At 43.2% G+C, this 19,938-nt stretch overlaps 1 protein-coding gene across 1 annotated transcript in view; it reads left to right on the top strand.

Moving 5' to 3' along the window:
• LOC149322143 (sphingosine kinase 1-like) overlaps positions 1-19,938 on the top strand; it is a 41,817-nt gene that overhangs the window by 19,354 nt on the left and 2,525 nt on the right. The window contains exons 2-4 of the mRNA XM_089535254.1: positions 10,345-10,494; positions 13,078-13,172; positions 16,153-16,268. Coding sequence (XP_089391380.1) covers positions 10,345-10,494; positions 13,078-13,172; positions 16,153-16,268 — 361 coding nt within the window. The remainder of the gene's footprint in view (positions 1-10,344; positions 10,495-13,077; positions 13,173-16,152; positions 16,269-19,938) is intronic.

Below are 19,938 nucleotides of genomic sequence, written 5' to 3'. Positions count from 1 at the left end.
GTCGGGGTGAAGACCCAAGGACACCCCTTTCTAGGCCGCGGAGAAGTGGCATTTTGTCACTTCCCCGAGGCCTGGAAAAGCGGCAGATTGGGGCCTCTGGGGCTGCCGCTGTGGCCGCTGAGGCCCCGATCTGTCAGGGAAAGGGGCAGGTGCAGGCCGCCCCAAAGGGGTGGTGTGTATCCCGCCTATATTTGCAACAATAATGGGATTTATAAAATAAAAGAAAGCTTTGATCCAGTTGGTTGTCATCAAATGACAATTCCAGTCATGCATCACCATTGGCAAAACTGAGGCTGATATGGGCTGGAGTCCCAACAACAGGATGGAAAACAGCCTGAAAGTCTCTAGGGCCTACTCCTCGGGCAAGCTTCAGAAGTCAGTACTGTTCTCCAAAATGGGTAGGAATACTGCACATACTATTGGGTTACAACTCCCAGCAGCCTTGTAATGCAGTTAATGGTGAAGAATGCCAAGTTCAGCAACATCTGGAGAGCCACATGCCCTAAAGCCCATAACCAATGAGAAACAGGAACAGCTTATCATGTTAGATGAGTGCTCTTTTTTCTCTATCTGGATTTGGAGAAGACTAAATCTGCCTCCCAGGGAGGGTGATGTGTCCCCTAGTGGGCTGCAGCACCTGCATTTTATGTATTTGTGTTGAAAGACAAGATGACAAAACAGGCTGTCGTACTTTGGCCACATTATGAGAAAGCACAACTCATTGGGGAAAAAATGCTTGGAAAGGTGGAGGGAAGTAGAAAGAGGAAGGCCACATGCTAGATGAATGGACTTTATTAAGGAGTTCATAGGTATGACTTTGCAGAAACTAGGCAGAGCAGTGGAGGACAGTGGCTCTTGGAGATGTCTCATTCACAGGATCGCCACGGATCAAGATCAACTCAAGGGCTCTTAACAACAACAAATTGCTCCTGTGTATTTCTCCCAAAACTGGGACGTAAGGCTGTTCAGAACAAAAACAGAAAAACCACTAGACCCTGTCATTTTATATGGGCAAAGCGGCTGTTTGCCATTGTCACTCTCTGGCAAAGGTCTTTGTCAAGAAGTCCCCAATAATTTTGGAAGTGAATCTAATTTTTCCCCAAAGAGGAGTTCCAGTGCCAAAGGTAGCCAAGGGCTCTAGCTTCTGAAGTCCTATAAAGGTTGTGCTTGCAGTTGGACAAGTCGCAAGGGTAGGATGTTTTGAAACAGAAAAATGAAGAATAGAAAGAGTGAGCCACCCAGCTTGGAAAAATTACTTTTTTTGGGTACAGCTCCCGGAATCCCTGTACCTACATGGCTGTGCTAGCATTGGGATTCACAGAATTCTAGACCCATAAAGAGTAACTTCTCCCAGCTCTAGAACTGGGACATAAAAACAAAAGGCTATTATCTTGTTCCTTTTTCTGTCACAATAAATAGGTAGCTGGTCAGCTTCAGACATTGTTAGAGGAAACTTTATCTGGAGCCATTTCAGCCTGCTTTTAGGCCATGATATCTTACCAAAAGGGCCTCCGTTGCTCTGACTGATGACCCACTCCAGGTGAAAGACAGGAAGAATGCCACCCTGTTAATCCTTCTGGATCACTCAGTGGCTTCTGATACCATTCTCAGTGATACCCTGCTGGACAGGTTCTGTGCAATGGGAGTATAAGGCACTTTGTTAGGGTGGTTCTGCTCCAGTTGTAGTGACATTAAGGAGGCACAATTCGGCCCTGTGGCTATTACTGTGTGATGCATAAGGCTTCCTTTTTAAGCCCCTATGCTTTATTAGGCCACATGAACATACTGAGTGAAGCAAGTTTGGGGCTTGGGCTCTGATTTCTGTGTAGGTGCTAGACCAGTGCCTGGATGCTTCAGTGGGCTAGATGAGGGCCTACACAAGGAAGCTTTGTGGAGGCTTTGTGGATTGGCACCTTTTCTTTACTGAAGTTCAGGAATTGGGACGGGACTGAATAAAGAAAAGGTGCTAATCCTGATTATGGTTCAGTCTCTGGCTGCATCGTGTTCATGACATATACAAGCATAAATTGTGCTATGCATGCAGTGAGCTTTTTTTAATTTTTTTGAAAAATTCACTCTGGTCACATCCAGCTAATGGTGGCTTAACTGGCTTTGATATGTGGGACAGTTGCACATGCTTTAGTACATTAAAGTACTGAATAGCATGTGAGTGTGCATTGCCTTTGTGCATTGTGCTTTGCAGTTGCACAATGGGTTATCAGCCACATGCATTGACCATTGGTCCACATACATAGCACTACATTGGTAGTCAGTATGAGGCTGTATAATATAACTCTACCATTAGATATTTACATTGTACTGAAGCAACATAGGATCTCAGCCTCTGTATGACTTGGGCAGGGTAACCCGATGTCCTCCTTTTCCAGGGCATGTCATGTATTTCAGTCTTCAGTCCAGGAGGAATTTCAGAATGTCCTCCATTTTGAGCATGACTAAGAAGTATGAATATATATTTATGTTAGTTTTTAAATCTTTTATTTAGTAATGTCCTAATTTTTTTCTTGAATGCCCTACATTTTGCGGTGCCTTATCCTTTTTTGTGGTTATGTCATCTCATCACCCTGGTCTTGTGTATACTTGATACCTGTGCTTTGGACTGCTGTCCTTCCCAGCCATAGGGAAGAATGCATAGATAGATGTCATGTCAGAGTTTTCTCTGCTATAGGACGTGATCTGCTTTCTTAAGAACTGCTGTATGGTGCCCCTTTCTTTCCCCTCCCAAGCAGATGTGACAAAGCAAATATTTCTGGCAGGATCATCATTTTCTCTACTGTTTTGTAACTGAGTCAGCAAAATCTTCACTTGATTTAAGGAACTTGTGAACTGTACTGGACAGCTGTCTGGAAAGCCTCTCTCTGGATGATGAAAGGAAGTGAAGAGAAGTAGGAGCTTACATTTTCTTAGTGGATTTTAAAAATATAAATACAAAGAAAGGTATAAATAAAGAAGAAAAGGGAATACAAAAGGAGTGAGCATCCACTAGAAATTGGTGTTAATATAAGCTGGCCATATGCCCCCAAATACATATTTTTGAAGGTGACACCTGTAAAATCCATGCTGAAGCAGTATGATGTCTGACCATTGAGCAATGGATGGTGAATGTTTATCTTTCCAGTGTTGGAGTGAAAATCTTTTAAGAATAGTAAAAGTGTGCAGGGTCAAGCCATGTTAATCATCACTTTTATTTCAAGTTGCAGCTATAAAAGAACAAATACCAAAGATTTTTCTAATACAAAAGTAATATGTTGTGATATATCCAACCAAAGGGGTCTGGCCACTGAGAATGCTCTCACGATATGACACGAAAAGCCTTATTTACATTACATTGCCAATATTTAATTGAAGTACTGTAGACAATTCCTTTCTACAAAGGCCTAGCAGTATCTAGCATACCTAAAAGTTTACATTTTGCTAAAACAAATGTAGTTTAAAGTCTTAAAAGATTATAGATGCTGAAGGAGGGCAGTTTTGTGTTTGCTGAGTGTTAAGGGTGAGGATTCAGTCATAAGAGCAGCTGTTTGCTGCATCCTCTCTAATGAGACCCAGTTGTTAACAAAGAAAGTGCACAAAACACAGGCCATGAGTGGTATTGTGTACAGTGAGCCCTCCACATTTTCTGGGGTTTGGGGCACAGGACCCCCATGATAGTGGAAAAATGGTAGATTAAAAAACCTATGTCCTCTAGTACAACTCTATGGTCATCTTCCAGAAGCTGGCCATAGAGTCAAGCTGGAGGACATATAAATGCCCAGAGAAGTATTTTCTATAGGAATATCTAGGTTCACCACTGCAACTCTATGGTCAACCTTTGGTAGAGTTGTGCTGGAGGACCTAGAAATTCCTAGAGAGAATATATGAATCAAGTCCACACATAATTACATCTGTGAATAAGCAAATCCGTCAAAGTCAGGGCTGCAGATGTGTGTGTGTGTGTGTGTGGGGGGGCAACTGTAGTTTACCCAGTCTGATGCCACCACCTCTGCTAGCACAGTGGGAGTTGTAGTCCATTGTATCAGGAGGACTTAATCTTGGGGGAAACATGGAATGAGAGAGCCATTTTTCTTCCGACTTTTAGAAATTAGGAAGTATGCTCTGAATTTGTTTTTCCTGGTCGGTTTAGTCCACAGACATTTACTTTTCATCCATTTCTTTTATCCTTCCTGTTAATGTGATAATATATAAAATTCTGCTCCCCGACAGTCTCAATTCTGCAGCTGCTGTTAATCTTTCAGAAGTTCACATTATGCAATATATAAATGCTTTATACACTTCATTCTGGTTATGTTAATATTAATAAAGAGAGGCCCTACCTGTGGGTATTTAAATCTTATTCAGGCATCTCTTCTGGTTTCTGAGATTTCAGCAGATGTTGCTCACTTCCCAGCTTCTCTTTTGTAACATGTGAGAACTACCACTTTATTACTTAGTTGTGAAAGCTGAGGTTCTCAGGAAGCTTGCACTTAGTATCACATTCTTTCTTTTTCCATGATTTCACATGTTGCAAATGTGTGTAGAAAAACCTCCAAAAGGCATTGGGTGCGAAATTCAGTTTCCTGACAACCGCAGCTTTTGTTGCAGTGTCAAGTTTCAGTTTTTTAAGTAATGGGTGAAATCTGGAGTAGATAAGATTGGTATAGGCTTGCCAGGTGTAGAAAATTCCTGTTGCATGCTTTTATTGAAAGCACTTCTTGTTGCTGATTTTTCTTTGCCATATATCATTATTGGTGCATGCATTAATAGAGGTGTTTGGGGGAGCTAGGTGGTGGCGATACCATTGGTTGTATTTAGGGCAAAGAAAGACAAGAAACTATGCTGAGACATTGGGGGGCCTGTTAAGGGGAAAGTAATTTAGCATGCAGTTGTCTGTTTTATCTTTTGCTCCATCATCTAGTCTGACAGTTCCTATTTGACATGTCAGTGAATTCTCAGGTAAGTCTCTTGGACAGTGAGGCTGAATGCCAGTCCACTGAGCAGAAACACATCTGCCATCTGGAGGAGCAAATTGACCAATAGGTGTTATTGAGGGTCTGTTTGTTGAAGCAGAAAGGCCTCACCTTTCTCTACTGCACCTACCAGATATTTTGGTACAGCAACAACACCGCTGAGCAGAGATTGGAAAAACCACTTCTTGGGACTTTCATCCCAGAATCTCACAGCCAGACTGGTTTCTGGCTCTGCCACATTAAGTTTCTGCACCGGAGAGTTACAGCAATTTGATATCACTTTAATGGCCAGGGCTTCATCCTATGTGATCCTGGAATATTCAGCGTTTGTGAATTCCTTGAAATTCCCTCCTAGAGAACTCCAGTACTGTAGTTTGAGTTGAGTGCAGCTTTATCTATTTATTTATAACCTGTTTTCCTTCCCAAAAGTGGGACTCAAAGTGGCTCATAGTTTAAAAGAATGATATAGTTAAAAACAAACAAAATATGAGCACTAAAACGCTATATTAGAGAAATAAAGAGAGGATAAAATATTTTTGGAAATGAAGCAGTACTTAAACCCAAGAACAAACTACAGGGTGAACTGACTGGCATATAATCATCTCACGATCATTAGTCTCATTATTACTGTCATGGTGATATTGTCTTCATTTGTGCTATCCTTTGGGGATGCCTTGGTGGAATGGCGCTCTGGACAATCTGATTGCCAGCAGCCTCATTATCCTGATATTGAATAACAATCATGACAGGATTGACCCCTGTTGAAGCTCATCCTTGCTCTCCTGGGCAGCAGGGCTGGGATCTTTAATTGTCTTTGCAGACGAACAGGGACAAAACACTCTTGTTCTGTGCTAGTTCCTACACCTCAAACAGATGTTCCAAACAGGGCAATTAAAAGCCTAAAGTCATCCAGAGGACTGACATGGAATCAAGAGGGAAGCATTTCTCAATTTCTTTCTACAATCTAAGGCTGACTATAGCTGCATCCATACTGCAGAAATAATCCAGGTTGATACCACTTTAACTGCCGTAGTTCAATACTATGGAATTCTGGGAATTGTAGTTTCGTGAGACATTTAGCCTTCATGGTCAGAGAGCTCTGGTGCCACAACAAACTAAAATTCCCAGAATTCCATAGCATTGAACCATGCCAGTTAAAGTGGTGTCAAACTGGATTATTTCTGCAGTGTGAACGCAGCCTATGCTGTCTGAACCCATCTCTATAATGCAGTTTAGTTGGGAGCCTGACTGAGCTGGATCTCTGTGTGTCCAGAAATAGTTACATGGGGTGTGTGTATGTATGAAATATGTATGCTTATATATATATATAGGAGGGTATTTTAATTTTCAGCACATTTAAAATAAGGGGAGCTGAGTCTGGCTTCCTCTCTCCCCTCCTCTCCCCCTAAAATAGCTTTGAAGTGGTTTTGGATTCTTGCAATGGATGGGATTATGCCACACCCAAGAGCAAAGGAAATGACGCCATGTGACTGGTAGTTCCCATGGAATTCCAGCAAATACAGGTGTTTCCTTGCACTCTGCCAGTTTCTCTGACCTCAGCAATGGGGATGGGAGAAGAAAAGGGCTGCATGTTTTTAATTATTCACTGCTATTTCACAGCAAGATTCTTGTTCATCTAGGTTAAATGCAAGTCTACAGGCCCTTAACAGAAGGTGTTGCTTTATTCCGACTCTGGGGAGAATTCTCTCAATTTGTTGAGGAGATGTTTGCCAGAATACCAATAATGTGGTCCCACTTCGGGAGCTTCTTCAGAGACCATCACCAGTGCTGCCCCTTTGAATTGCTCTTTATTTTGTTGTCACCCTAAACATTTCTGACTTTTTTGAAACTGTGTTTATTACCTGCACTGTGCTGCCACTAAAAAGCTTCTTGACCTTCCTCTTCTGTGAGACCAGGGACATAAAAATGTCTTAGTTTTTATAAATTATATCCTGGGAGTATGCATCTCCCCATCCTCCATCTGCAAGGCCTGGGATTTAATCTAGTACTTGTACAGGGAGGCGGGGATGGAGGAAAATGGTGTATGTGATTTCCTTCTTAAAAAGATAGGCAAGAACTTAACTTTCTTGAAAGTGCAGATCAAAGACTAAGCAAACACAATTATCCATGTATTCTTTCTCTTCAATACACATGTCCTTTACTAATGAATATGGATCAAAAATTCAGTTCAGAAGTTAGCAAGCCCGATCTTTGCCTTTATTTGGCTTGTCCTTAGAAGAGATGAGCACAGAAGATAAATTTGTCTCTAGTAATCCGTCTTTGGATCATTTGTCGTAGTTTGAAAAACAACTGACTCCCCGTTACTTGTAAATAACATCAACACAATTATTCCCTTCCTCTGGTAATAAATTATGATGCAGAAACAGAGAAAAATTGGGATGATCATTAATGAATTTTTATGTGGAAGGGCTGTGAATTCTTCAGGGTTCCCCCCTCTCTATTAATATCTCCCAATGGGTCCCAGATGAAATCTGGGACACATGTGGCCAAGGAAAATCAGAGTGTATTCATGAAGGAAAAAGTTATTCATGCTACAACACATAAGCTAGGATAAACTGCAGAGGTTTGCTTTTGCTTGAGCTGACTGGGAAGGGCAAAATTCTGCCCTTCCTCTCCTCTCCTCCAAGTGTAAGCTACTTTTTCACTTTGAAATCACGCTGAAGCATTTGAAGTAAGCTGAAGGCAAAAAGAAGAAGAGAGAAACTGCCAAATCAGGACAGTTGGAATTTGCTGTATTCCAAACAGTTTCCCAGAATCAAAGCTCTTTAATTCAAAGTGGATAGCACTAGGTTCTGATAGATGCATCTTGGGGTTCTACTTTTAAAACATAAATAAATCAGATTGCATGCCACAAGTGTGACGTCTGCCTAATCCTGCCTGAGGACAAGGCAGCAGCTTCATTTGTAATGATTCACATCAGACTGGAAGGGCTGGAGAGAGAGGATAGGAAAAGAGGGATTTCTTCATGCTGACTTGATCAGTGAGCCTCATTTAAATGGGATGAATTCCTGAGTAAATGGGAACAGGACAGGCAGGCACTGCAAAGAGAAGGAATTCGTTATCTTGCATGGCCATTGGGCATTTCCTGGGATCTAGAAATGTTGGAAAATACCAGAAGCTTTCTGTTCTTTTGCTCTTCCTTTGCCTCACTCATTCATGTTGCCCAAAATTTCTAAGGATCACATCATATATGAGTGTTATCCGCAGCTAAGAACAAAAATATATAGAGAGCCTGAGATGGCCTTATTTTTGTAACACAGCACTTGAATGAAGTAAGCTAGCAGCCAACATGTTGGAAAATAATTGGCACACATGGCTAATTGGGTCTGACAGGGCTTTTGCAAAGCAGCCTTAGGTCTTAGCATAGTTTCTGGGTCTGCGTGTAGACAGAGGAAGGTGGCAAGAGAGTGGTGATATTGCCTTTCTTTGGGGAACTTTGTGATATCATTAATTTGGCTACGGATGACTGGCTGCTGAGCTGCAAGCTGGGCTTGGCAGGCTTCAGGTTTAAATGCAGCGTTGCATGTCAAATTGAACTGTGCGTATCATGGTGCATACATAGTGCAGTCAGGATTTGGGCTCATGTGGACTCATTTTGCAGGAAGGTTAGACTCCTTGTGCAGGCTTCTATGCTCTATGCCTAAACCAAGCCAAGGGAACCTCCAGCCAGTTGGGAAGGGGGTTTCCTTTCATTGGGCTTCCCTTTTCAGTGTGGACCAGTCGGGAGGATACTTTTATCTCCAATCATGTGTTATATATCATGTGTAATTAGGGAGTGTGGTGGTGGGAGCTAATAGTTAAGCAAAGATTATTGTTCACTACATAGACAGTAACGGAGACTGGGGGAGGTGGTGCCCCACTAAGGGGAAAGGCCTGAAATAAGATGTGTTCCTATGAAATGCAAGATGTTTTGCTGGTAAGATAGAGATAAGGAGGGAAAGCTGAGAATCAGGAATTTTGAGGACAGAGAGTGTTAAAACGCTTTTGATGTTGTTACGCAGCGCGTGAGGCAACACGTCAACGTTTGGCACTGTATTTTCCACCTTCGTGACTGTAGTCAGCAGCTTGTGAGCTGGAGAAACACCTCTCCCTTTCTCAATGAGCAAAGAGACACTGTAAACTTCTCTCAGATGAGGCTTGTATTCTTAGGAGTCCCACTGTGTGCAACACTATATACATCGACACCATCCTCCATCCACACCAGTAACAACCCTCTCTGGGTGAAACGCTTGTCACTACTCTAGCCAAGGCTCCGTGAGGCCTACTAGGACTTGCCTCTCCCTCTGGGGCCACAAAGGACCCAGCCTCCCTCCGAGTCCTGAGGGACTCTTCAGACTGGCAGCATCCTACAGGACTTTATGGCACTTGCTGACTATCTTTTTATGTCACTTCCTGTTTAAATGCCTAATCATTATGGCTCACAGTCACCCTTTTATGCCTGGTTACTATTAAAACCCACAGTCTACATTTTCCTTGTGACTCTGTATCCCAACAAAGGGTTCCTCTCTTTTGGGACTGGATATAGGTTAACAGATCTGCTTTGTGAAGGAGTATGCATTAGTATCCATCCATCCTCTACTTGTGCATTTATAACTAAATAAAAGATTGCCACTCAATCCATCATATGCCTCCAGTGCTCTCTCCTCCAAAGGAGTTGTTCTGGACTTGAAATTTTTCAACACCTGGGAACCACACATGGGAAAGAGTTTTATTTTTATTCCTGATGGCGGCTTATGCATCTCTCTCTATATTTTTTTAAACAATACAACCATGCTTCAGTGGTCAACCGAACAAACATTTGTCGATTAAAATATATTGTGTTCTTGGAATTCTTTGGACCAGAGGTTGCTGTAGTAGCACCAGAGCTTACACTGGGTCAAAGCCCTGAGGCTTAGCAAGGATGGTGGCACCACCCGCCATCCCCCTCTGGAAGACCCTTCCTTCTGAATTTTACAGGAATCCTCACAGTAGCTAAGGGGTAATGGGGGGTGGGGGTAGGCAAAGGATCTAATCAGAAACAACATATTGTTGTGAGCTGTCACTTTTGTAATGCTAAGCTTTTTGGGGGTGGCTTGGACTTGAAGGGGAAGTTAAGACCCAACAACTTTGTCAGAGGTCAGCTTCTGCTGAAGAAGAAAACTAATAGAATTAGTTTGTGGTTATGGATCAACATTGCTCTTCTGCAGTTTTAGTTTCTCCTGGGAGGCATGGCTATGGGTTGTCACGATGAACGTTTGAACTTCAGGATGTACACCTGTACTGCTGGGGCTAGGATAAGAAAGGCAGCAAACATAGGAACTCATTTTCATCTGTGATGTTGATTTCCATTCCTTTTCTCACTCCTTCTGTCTTTATGCAGGAGTAATGTATGGTCTCCTCCCTCGGCCCTGCCAAGTGCTGGTGTTGTTGAATCCACAGAGTGGATCAGGCCGGGCCCTGCACTTATTCAAGTCCCAAGTCCAGCCAATGCTAAAGGAGGCCAACATAGGATTTGATATGTTTGTAACTGGTAAGTGTTCCCCAAACCACATCAGTTTCTCTTTTTCCACAGGATGTAAAAGGATGGCAGGATCACAATTAAAACATAAGTTATGCTTAAACCTGCCTGCTCATGTCTGCTCCAAATCTCTTATTTGCCTTCTTTTGACTGTGACTGACCCTACTTGACTTTAGTATGAGGTTGCTGGCACTGCTATGCTGTGAAGCCATTCTATTGTTTCAGTTTACAGTAAGGTAAGGATGGGCAACCATGGTCACCCAGATGGTTGGATTGCCATATCAATGATCCTTCAGCCTTGACTACACTGGCTAGGACTGCTGGGATGTGTGGTCCAACCACATCTGGTTTCCCCACTCTCTGTTTAGTATACAGGATATTCCCCCACATCTTGGTCAGTGTGCCCATCTCTTCTGTATTTAAGACAATTGTATCAAGTGTTGCTTGATACTATCATGAACTTCTTTAAATAGGAACATTCCTATTTGTTCCCAATTACTACAACCAGAAGACATAAGTAAAACCAAATTAATCCCATTTCATGTGATGTTTTATTGCCTGGTTTGTGGATGGAAGCTGCCATGGTCAGCCTGTGGGGTGAAACTAGCTGGAGGAGAGAGACAATGTGATCCAGTTGACCCTCTCAAAAGCTTTCAGTACCTTTAGATATGGTGTCCTCTGGGTAGACCCAGGTTGGGAATGGGAAGTACTGTTTGGCAGTAGCTCTGCTCTTATCAGGATGGACATTTCTAGAAAGTAGTGCTAGAAACTGATTGTTCTCCTTCTTGGTAGCTTTTATTTGAATTTCTATGTGATTCTGTTTTTTGTTCCATGCTGTCTGATGTCTACGTGAAACTGCTGGGGAAATTATCTTGAGATAAGGTCTGAAGTATTCCTAATATGTAGATGATGCCCAGTTTTATCTCTCTTTCTTTTTGTTTAAATCCTGCTCGGTGAATGCAAGCCTGGCTTCTTGTCTGTGCGAGCCAGGAATTAATATTAATCATGCTGATGGTTGGGCTGGAGTGCAGCATTTTGCTTTCCTACCTAAGGAAATGTGACAATTTGCAACACCTCAATTCTGCCAGTTTCTCTTGTAGTGCAAGGTCAAACTTTTCAGTCATGTGCCTCATTCCACCTCATTTGCCTTGTTTCCCCACAACGTCTTTTGAGGGGTGGAGGGGAAGACCAGTTACCTTTCTTGGGTGGCTGACTACATTAGCCTTTTGGTATGGTGCACACCAATTCTAATTGTAGTTAATCCTGCTCTTGGGAAATATTTGACTAAGAATAGATAGAAGATATGTGGGTGGTGGTGGTAGTACAGTAGTGATGTTGATAGAGCAGATGTGTGAGAATGTGAATTGCCAGCCTGTACTGACATGGAGTTACTAGTATTATTATACTGTATTTATATAGCACTGTAGATTTACACAGCGCTGTACATACAATCAATAAAATCAATAAAAATGAAACCTGCCAAAGGTGTACATTCTGCAGGATAATAACAAAATACATATAAAACAATACATAATAATACAAGATAGAATTAGATAAAATAAGTAGGCAACAAGTTAAAAACATCAAATATCAAGTCAATTATGAGATAACAATCAGAAAAACAATCACACAATGCCTGGGAATGCTTCCCTGAACAATATAGTCTTCAACTCTGTTTTGAAACTGGTTAAAGAAGTGATGAGCTGTGTTCATGGGGGAAGGAGGTTCCAGGACTGAGGGGCAGCAAGTGAGAAGGAACAAATCCGGGATGGGGCAGTGGAGATCCTAAGCTGGGAGAGCAGGTCTTGATTACCAGAACGGAGGGTATGAGAGGGAATCTGAGGAGAAAGAAGTTCAGATACTGAGTCTGTCTTATCAGATAGATAGTCATCTTGTTTATTCCACTCTCACCACCCGCCCAAGTCATAATACTATATAGAAGCAATTGGGTATTTTTGTCCAATGCACTATGTCCCTATTTAGCTGAAAGTCACAAGACATGGAGCTGCACACATGCAGTGCTGTTGTAGAGATGGATGCTGATGCACATTTGGTTGTGCAACATTCCTATTCAACAGAAAGATGACACAATCAGTGCTGTGCAACCCTCATGTAGGATCACATCCATTGACTGCATTAGAATGGACACTAATCAGTGGCGGGCAGATGGCATCTCCTCCTCCATCAGAATGATCTAGACATAGTGCAGAACTGTGTTTCTCTTTGCATTTATATTTCTCTCTTTCTCCTCTTCACCCAAAATATGTGTATATGTATCTGCTAACTGAGGCTACACTTTATGTATCTGAAGATACAGGCTGCATTCCATGAAAGTTCATGCCAAACAAAACCTGCTAGTTCTGTGGTGCCCATCGATTCTTTTTCATTGTTTTCATTCTGCCGCAGACTAACATAACTAATTTCCATGTATCCCCTTTGCTACAGTAACTGTGTGTGCAATGAGAATGCAGCTGCCCACTTCTACACTGGGATAGACTCCTCCACAAGGACAATCCAGTCCCCCCAGGGTCTTAAAGATCATGCAGGGTAACACTACCAGAAAGTCATAGAATCTCCATGTTTTTCTTCCTATAGAGAAGCATAACCATGCCTGGGATCTGGTGAGGGAAGAGGACATGTCCAGGTGGGACGTCTTGGTGGCCATGGCTGGAGATGGCTTACTGTATGAGGTAAGGAGGTGGGCAAGTGGGATGCTGCTAACTCTGGGGTTCTATCTTTTGTCAGTTAAGGCCGTGGCACCAAGGTTCCTCCCATCATAATTCCCATCAAACACACCTGGGTGCTGCCCCATGCTGCTTGTTCTGATAGGGCATTCTGTTACAATGAAAATCTAATACTCAAGGCACTGTGCTTTGGAGAAGAAGGGTGGGCACAGGGGCTGAACTGGTCATGCCAGCATGAGCTGCAGGAAGAGATAGTATGGGATCGTGGTCCTCTGCCTTTTTTAGCTAAGTGGAAGAACGAAGGCTCACAGGGCACTGTGAAAAAAGACTGGAAGGAGGGTAACACTACTGAAATTTTCCCGTCTACAGCACAAATGTTAAAAGTGCAGGAACCCAATTCCTTATTGGACCCTTGTGGAACACACTGGCCATTGGCCATAAAAGACTGGAGCTGGAAACATAGGTGCATGTGTACAGTCCTTCAAGTCGCCTGTCAACTTATGGCAAACTCATGAATTCCATAGGGTTTTCTTAGGCAAGGAATAGTCAGAGGTGGTTTTGCAGTTCCTTTCTCTGAAGTACAGCTTGTAGCAGCTGGTTTTCATTGCCTGTCTCCAATCCAAGTACTAACCAGGACTAACCTGCTTAGCTTCCAAGATCAGCTGTGATCTGGTGCCTTTGGGGTACATAGACAGAAGACAGCAGATGAGGGAACAACATAGCAGAGCTGGAAGCTGAAGTAGCATTTTGACATCTGCATTTATCCTTGCAAATTGATTACTTGATTTCCCTCTTCCACTTCATTACTTACTGTATAACCCATACTCCTTAGCCCTATAGGACTATGACTTAATATGCTGTCATATGACAAAAGTTAAGCTGTTGCATCATATTAGTTGAAAATAAACCCAGTTTTGTTGCATGGGGCAGATGTTGCTGTATAATATGTTAGCTGGTAGAATCTCCCCCTTTATACACTTGCACATACAGAGAGAGACCTAGTTGTGGAAAGATCTTTGAGAATAATAAACACCCTGCTGATGGCCAAGATATCCAGGTTTAGTGATTGGGATTATTAAAACATTAAAGAAGCAATCCAGTACTCCCAGAGACAGCAGCTAAGGGGCCACAGTTTGACCCAGACCTGTCCCTCTGGGTTGCTTCAGGACCATCACCTGCCAGAGTCTTAAGATCCCTGGCAGAGGGCTTTCTTTCCTTGCCACCACAGCCACAGGTCTGTATCAATGGCTGCTCCCAGCCTATAGAATTCCCTGCCATGGGATGCACCCTCTCTGCTCTCTTTTCACCAGCAGTCAAAGAGCTTTTTATCCAAGTAGGCATTTAAATATTAATAGACTGCAGGAAGTAGTGTTTTCTTTCTTTCTTTTATTTTTTTGATTTTACACTTTGAAAATAATGAATTGGATTTTAATATGATAACTTGTTTAATCATGTTTTAACTTCTTTAATATGATCAGACTTTTATCTTGTTCCCCTTTTTGTAACCCTCCTTGTGTCTCATGCCAAAGCCTTACTGTTGAGATGCTATTGAGTTGGGTCCAAAGCAGTTATGTTTCCAAGCCCTGGGATGAGTGTATGGCTTGTATGTGGAGACCTCTCATGGGAGCAGAGCAAAACTACTGACATTGCTTTTCCATCTGCGATGCTTTGAAGGCGATGGTCCTGAAAATGGGGCATTTGAGGGGCATCTCATGAATCCACTGGGCACTAAGCCCCCTCATTCCCTGAGCCAGAGGCCCCCCCCATCCTAAATTGCCTTGGCCCAGGAGCTTAATTAACGTCTTCCCTTTGAATGAAAAGCATGAAAATGAAGTGGGGAGCAGCACTGGAGGACAGGAGGGGAAAAACACCTGCATTTCCCCACCATCACTGCACCAAGCTGGTTCAGCATTTGGTGGCAGGTTCATCATGGAATTCGAATTCCTGCTGCCCTGGTTCCCTTGGCCCTCCTCCCATCAAGCCAGCTCTAACAGGCCTTGCCTGAAAGAAGAAAAGCCCTCCCTCTATCCACCATCTTGAGGGAGAGGAAGGCAGGCCAGCTCCAACAGGCCTCCGAGGGAGAGCAGATCTGCTGGACTTTCCCCCTTCCCTACTGCCATTCCCTTCTCCTTTTGTGTCTTGTCTTTTTTAGATTGTAAGCGTGAGGGCAGGGAAATGTCTAATTAACAAATTGTAAACCTGAAGAGTGGGGTATGTATGTATGTATGTATGTATGTATGTATGTATGTATAAATAAATAAATAAATAGTTTAGGGCCCAAAACACACTGCAGCAATAATCCAGTTTGGGACTGCTTTAACTGCTCTGGCTCAATGCTAGGGAATTCTGGGAACTGTAGTTTTGTGAGACATTTAGCCTTCTCTTTCAGAGATCTCTGGTGCCACAATAAACTATAATTCCCAGGATTTCCTAGCACTGATCCAGGGCAGTTAAAGTGGTCTCAAACTGGGTTATTTTTCCAGTGTGTTTTGGACCTTAGTTATGCAATTTCCTTGCAAGGCAACTGGTGACAAGTAACAATGCTAACAGTAAGTTGTTAACTTCCAGGCTCCCATGTCAAGGCATTTCAAAGTCTGAGAGTGGGATACTGGTGCAGTTGATGAGGATAGGAATGGGTAGGAGGAAGAGCCTGCCTGTGGCATATATTTTATTATTTTTCCATAATTTTCAATCTGTTTCTGACAGCCATGCATATCTTCAAAACAATGAGAATTTCTCGCTGAGCGGGTGTGATAAACTTGCAGCCTTAGTATGATGCCTCATATGAAAGTGATATGTACCATCTCCATTTACATCCTTTGAGGTGTGATACACACCCCTAGTAGGTTGCACTCCTGAGTCTGGGACTCTATTATGACAGAGCTTTAAAACAACCAATTACTGAAACCAAGGTCATATATGAAAAATGACTCCCTTGTGCTTTTCCTTTGTTCTTTGAGTAAAGACTACCTTTGTCTCTTTGCAGATGATAAATGGACTGATGGAGCGTCCTGACTGGAGGTCTGTGATCCAGAAGCCCCTTTGTATCCTCCCAGGGGGCTCTGGAAATGCCTTGGCTGCTTCTCTCAATCACTATGTGACGTAAGTTACCATCACCACCAGCAGCCTGGTGTTATTACCCAGGTCAGGGGTGGCCTGTGGGTTCTTCTGCCTTGATGTAATGCCATGGTACAACTATGCAAATTTTCATTCTCAGGAGTTTGCTAGGCTGGCATTCTTAGGGCATTGTTTAAGATAGGGATGGCGGCAGCTGCAGCAAACTCCATGGCCAAGTTGTATGGCATGATGGCAAAGTTGTATGGAGTGTGTTTTGGATGCTTTTGCTCTGCTAGTCCCAGAGATGTGCAAGAAAATAGATACAGGTGCTGAAACTCTGCTTCCTGGACACCAGAAACCCTGTTTGAGATTCTGTCTGGCCTTGATACTGGCAGTGGATTTGTCTCTGTCTCTGCCTTGCCTCTCATCCTTTTATGGTGTGATGCTGATAGCAAGGCAGTTGCACTGACTCCCCTTATCTGAGGGTGGTGTCTTGTTTAGCCTAACACTGTTGCCTTTTGTTGACAAGTTGAGGGTGTGGGGAGGCTTGCCCCATGGAAGCTGTTTAATTGCATGTCCTTTGCTCAGGTTCTATTCCCTGTCCAGATACTATTGCCCACTGTCCGCTGCACAAACACCCTAATTCTGGCCTCTGCCCCTTGAACAGCTGGCCTCCTTCCATCTGCTCTGTGACTAATCCTGATTTCCTACAGGGCCTCTCATGGGGGGGGGGGGAGAATGAGGGGGTTGAAGGTGTCACTAATGGGCAACTTTGCTCTCCCTGTCAAGCTGGCTAAGCCACCTGGCTAGCTAGGGCACCAAGACAAACACTGCATTCTCAAGTTTCCACAGGAAGGAAATAAGCCCCCTGAGACATGTATGTGCCTACTCAGACTGGGGGACAAGAGGAACAAAGTCAGCTGCAGTCAGGCTACTTCATACATGCTGTAAATAATGTGGGGAGAAATATTTACTCCTGTGACTCTCCAGAAGATCACATTCATACTTCTGGGAGTCAGTAAGCTCATGGGGAGTGATGTGGTGCCACTTCTGGCCAGTGTTTGAAGCTGATTTAGTATCTCATCCAAAGGTTTGTCCAATAATTTTTTTGTTTTCATTGCTCCTTGGCCACCTCAGGGGTCTGACCAGCCACAATCCTGTACAGTGAGTATACCGTATATCTTCGACTAAAAGTCGACCTCATATATAAATTGAGGACAAGTTTTGGGGCCAAAATTATGGATTTTGATATGACCCATGGAAAAGTTGAGGGTAAAACTTAGCCACATATAATGAAGGATGTAAAGGACAAAGTAAAGGAAAACAATTCCAAAGAACTTACAAAATTCCAGCAGGCATAACTATTAGTACATATACTAAAGGCTGGATGGATGAGAGAGTAGAAGGAGGTCAGTGCTTCTAGAGCAGATTAAACTCTTGCCTTTCACCATATATATATATATATGTGTGTGTGTGTGTGTGTGTGTGTGTGTGTGTGTGTGTCAATTTTTCTAGACTTTCTAAATTTCTAGACTTATACATGAGTATATACAGTGGTTGTTCCAGTTGCAGAACTATGCAACAGTAAACTATTCACCAAACTTCACCTACCACAAAGAAGCAAAATGATTACATCCTGTGCTGAGTTCTGCTGGGGCCCTCTGACAATCTCAGTGGATGTGTTCATATTTCATGTATAGGGACAGAGCAAGATGCTTCCGATTGCTCACCACTCCTAAAAGGCATAACCGTGTTGGTGGGGGCTCAGCAACTCAGGTCAGGGGGAGCTTTGGTTGGTGTGGAGGGAGGAAGTGAAAACCAATTTCCACATTGGCCAAAAAGAGACGTGTGCATGTTGTGTGACTTCAAGTTTTTTCTGACTTACAGTGGCCCTAAGGTGACTCCATCATGGGATTTTCTTGGCGTGATTTGTTCAGAGGGGGTTTGTCATTGCCTTCTTCAGAGGCTGAGAGAGTGTGACTTGCCCAAGATCACCTAATGGGTTTCCATGGCTGAGCTGGGATTTGAACACCCCCAGAGATGCAGTCCAACACTCAAGCAACTACACCATACACAGGCACAGGGGAAATTTATGCCTGCATATGCCACTGACAGGATTCCAGTCCTAGTTTGTTTGGCTACATTTCTCTCACCTCAACCTAAACCTTTGGATTACACTAAGCTAGTTGAATGGGACTGTCTTGCTACTCCAGACCACAGCGACCCCAGCCACTCAGAGAATGGCCAACCGATTTCTCTGGAAAGCCTGTTATCATAGCAAAGATGATGACAGCCATTCTCTTTAGCTTCCCATAATAGTATGAGTCCAAAATGGAAGAGTAACAGCAAGACTTTCAAACATTTACTCTTTGAAAGGGTAGTGCAAAAAGAACCAATGGATGAGGAGGGAAGAAGACAAAAAAAGTACAGGCCCTAACCCTTAGAGTTGTATAATTCTTCCTGCAATGACCAGCTGGAATGGAAATAGTTTAGAGAAATTAGGAGTCAAATGGGACTAGTTTTAGTAGAGCAGATGGTTCAGCCCTACTTCCTGTCTCTCCCTCAGTGCTATTCTACCACTGAAACATCTTTACTCATCAGTATTGAGTTGTCAGCGTGCCTGCTATTCCTCATGGCAATTTTCTAATGACTGCAGCCAATCGACATGACAGAATACCTGAGTGGATCGGGTGAACCTGAAGGGAAAGATGTTGTTGGGCAGACCTTGGAAGGCAAGGCTATAAACTACAATATAGTACTTATCTCCCAGTTTACTTATTCATAAACTACTCCCAGCAAGACTTAGGGACAATCCATCTTCTACCAGTTGTGGCCTCCAGGAACCACCCTGCTCAGAAGCCTTAAAAGCAATAACTGCCTGTTTTCTTGCCGGATGCATTCTTTCACAAAAGGCACATTTTATTATGGTACATGGTGCCAGAGGTCTTAGCCCATTGGTCACTCTGGCCAGTCTCGCTTGCCTTGCCAGATCAAACTTGACAAGTGTTGTGTGTTACGCTGCTCCCTTGTCTGTCTCCTGCTGCTTCAGGGGCTGGGACAGAGGTGACTGCAGATGGTTCAGCCTGCTCAAAGGCACCCTGTCCAATGTTCTTTACATCCAGCGTAGGCTGCCATTCCCACTGCAGCTGCTTTGCTAACCTAGCATCTCAGCTCCTTTATCTGAACTGAAAGGAGGGTGTGTTGGGTGAAGGTCAGAGTTTATGAGGAAACACTTCTGGAGAGATGATACAACCACAGACAGCTTCCTACAACCTGGCAGACTCTTGAATTTTCACCTACAACCTTCAGCATCCAAGGGACACAGCCTGAAACAACTGGAGGCCAGCAGGTTTGGGAAGGATGGCCTACATTTGTGCATTATCAGTGTGATGAGGTTGTTTCTACTTCACAGTAGTAAAGTGGGCAAGCAGCAATTGCATGGCTCACTCCCCCTCCATTTCATTCCCATGCAGGCCAGGAGGCAATAAAGTGGTCGCACATGATGTATCTGTATGACTGATGTTTTTGTGTGTTACCCATGCAGTATGCGAGTCAGTCAGAGGAAACCAGTTCAAAAGTGATGCCAACCTGTGAAGGCAAGAAAAGAAGCACTGACAGCTTATTCATTTTAGCATATTTTACTCCCAAATCAGTTATCAAAAAGTGCTGTTTCTTTATGCTCTTCCATTTTGACTCTCACTGTCTCTTTCTCTCC

Source organism: Sceloporus occidentalis, unplaced genomic scaffold, assembly GCF_023333645.1.
Source record: "Sceloporus occidentalis isolate IW3139 unplaced genomic scaffold, rSceOcc1.0.p SCAF_1, whole genome shotgun sequence".
NCBI classification, from domain to species: Eukaryota; Metazoa; Chordata; class Lepidosauria; order Squamata; family Phrynosomatidae; genus Sceloporus; species Sceloporus occidentalis.
This window is presented reverse-complemented; position numbering and strand designations above follow the sequence as displayed.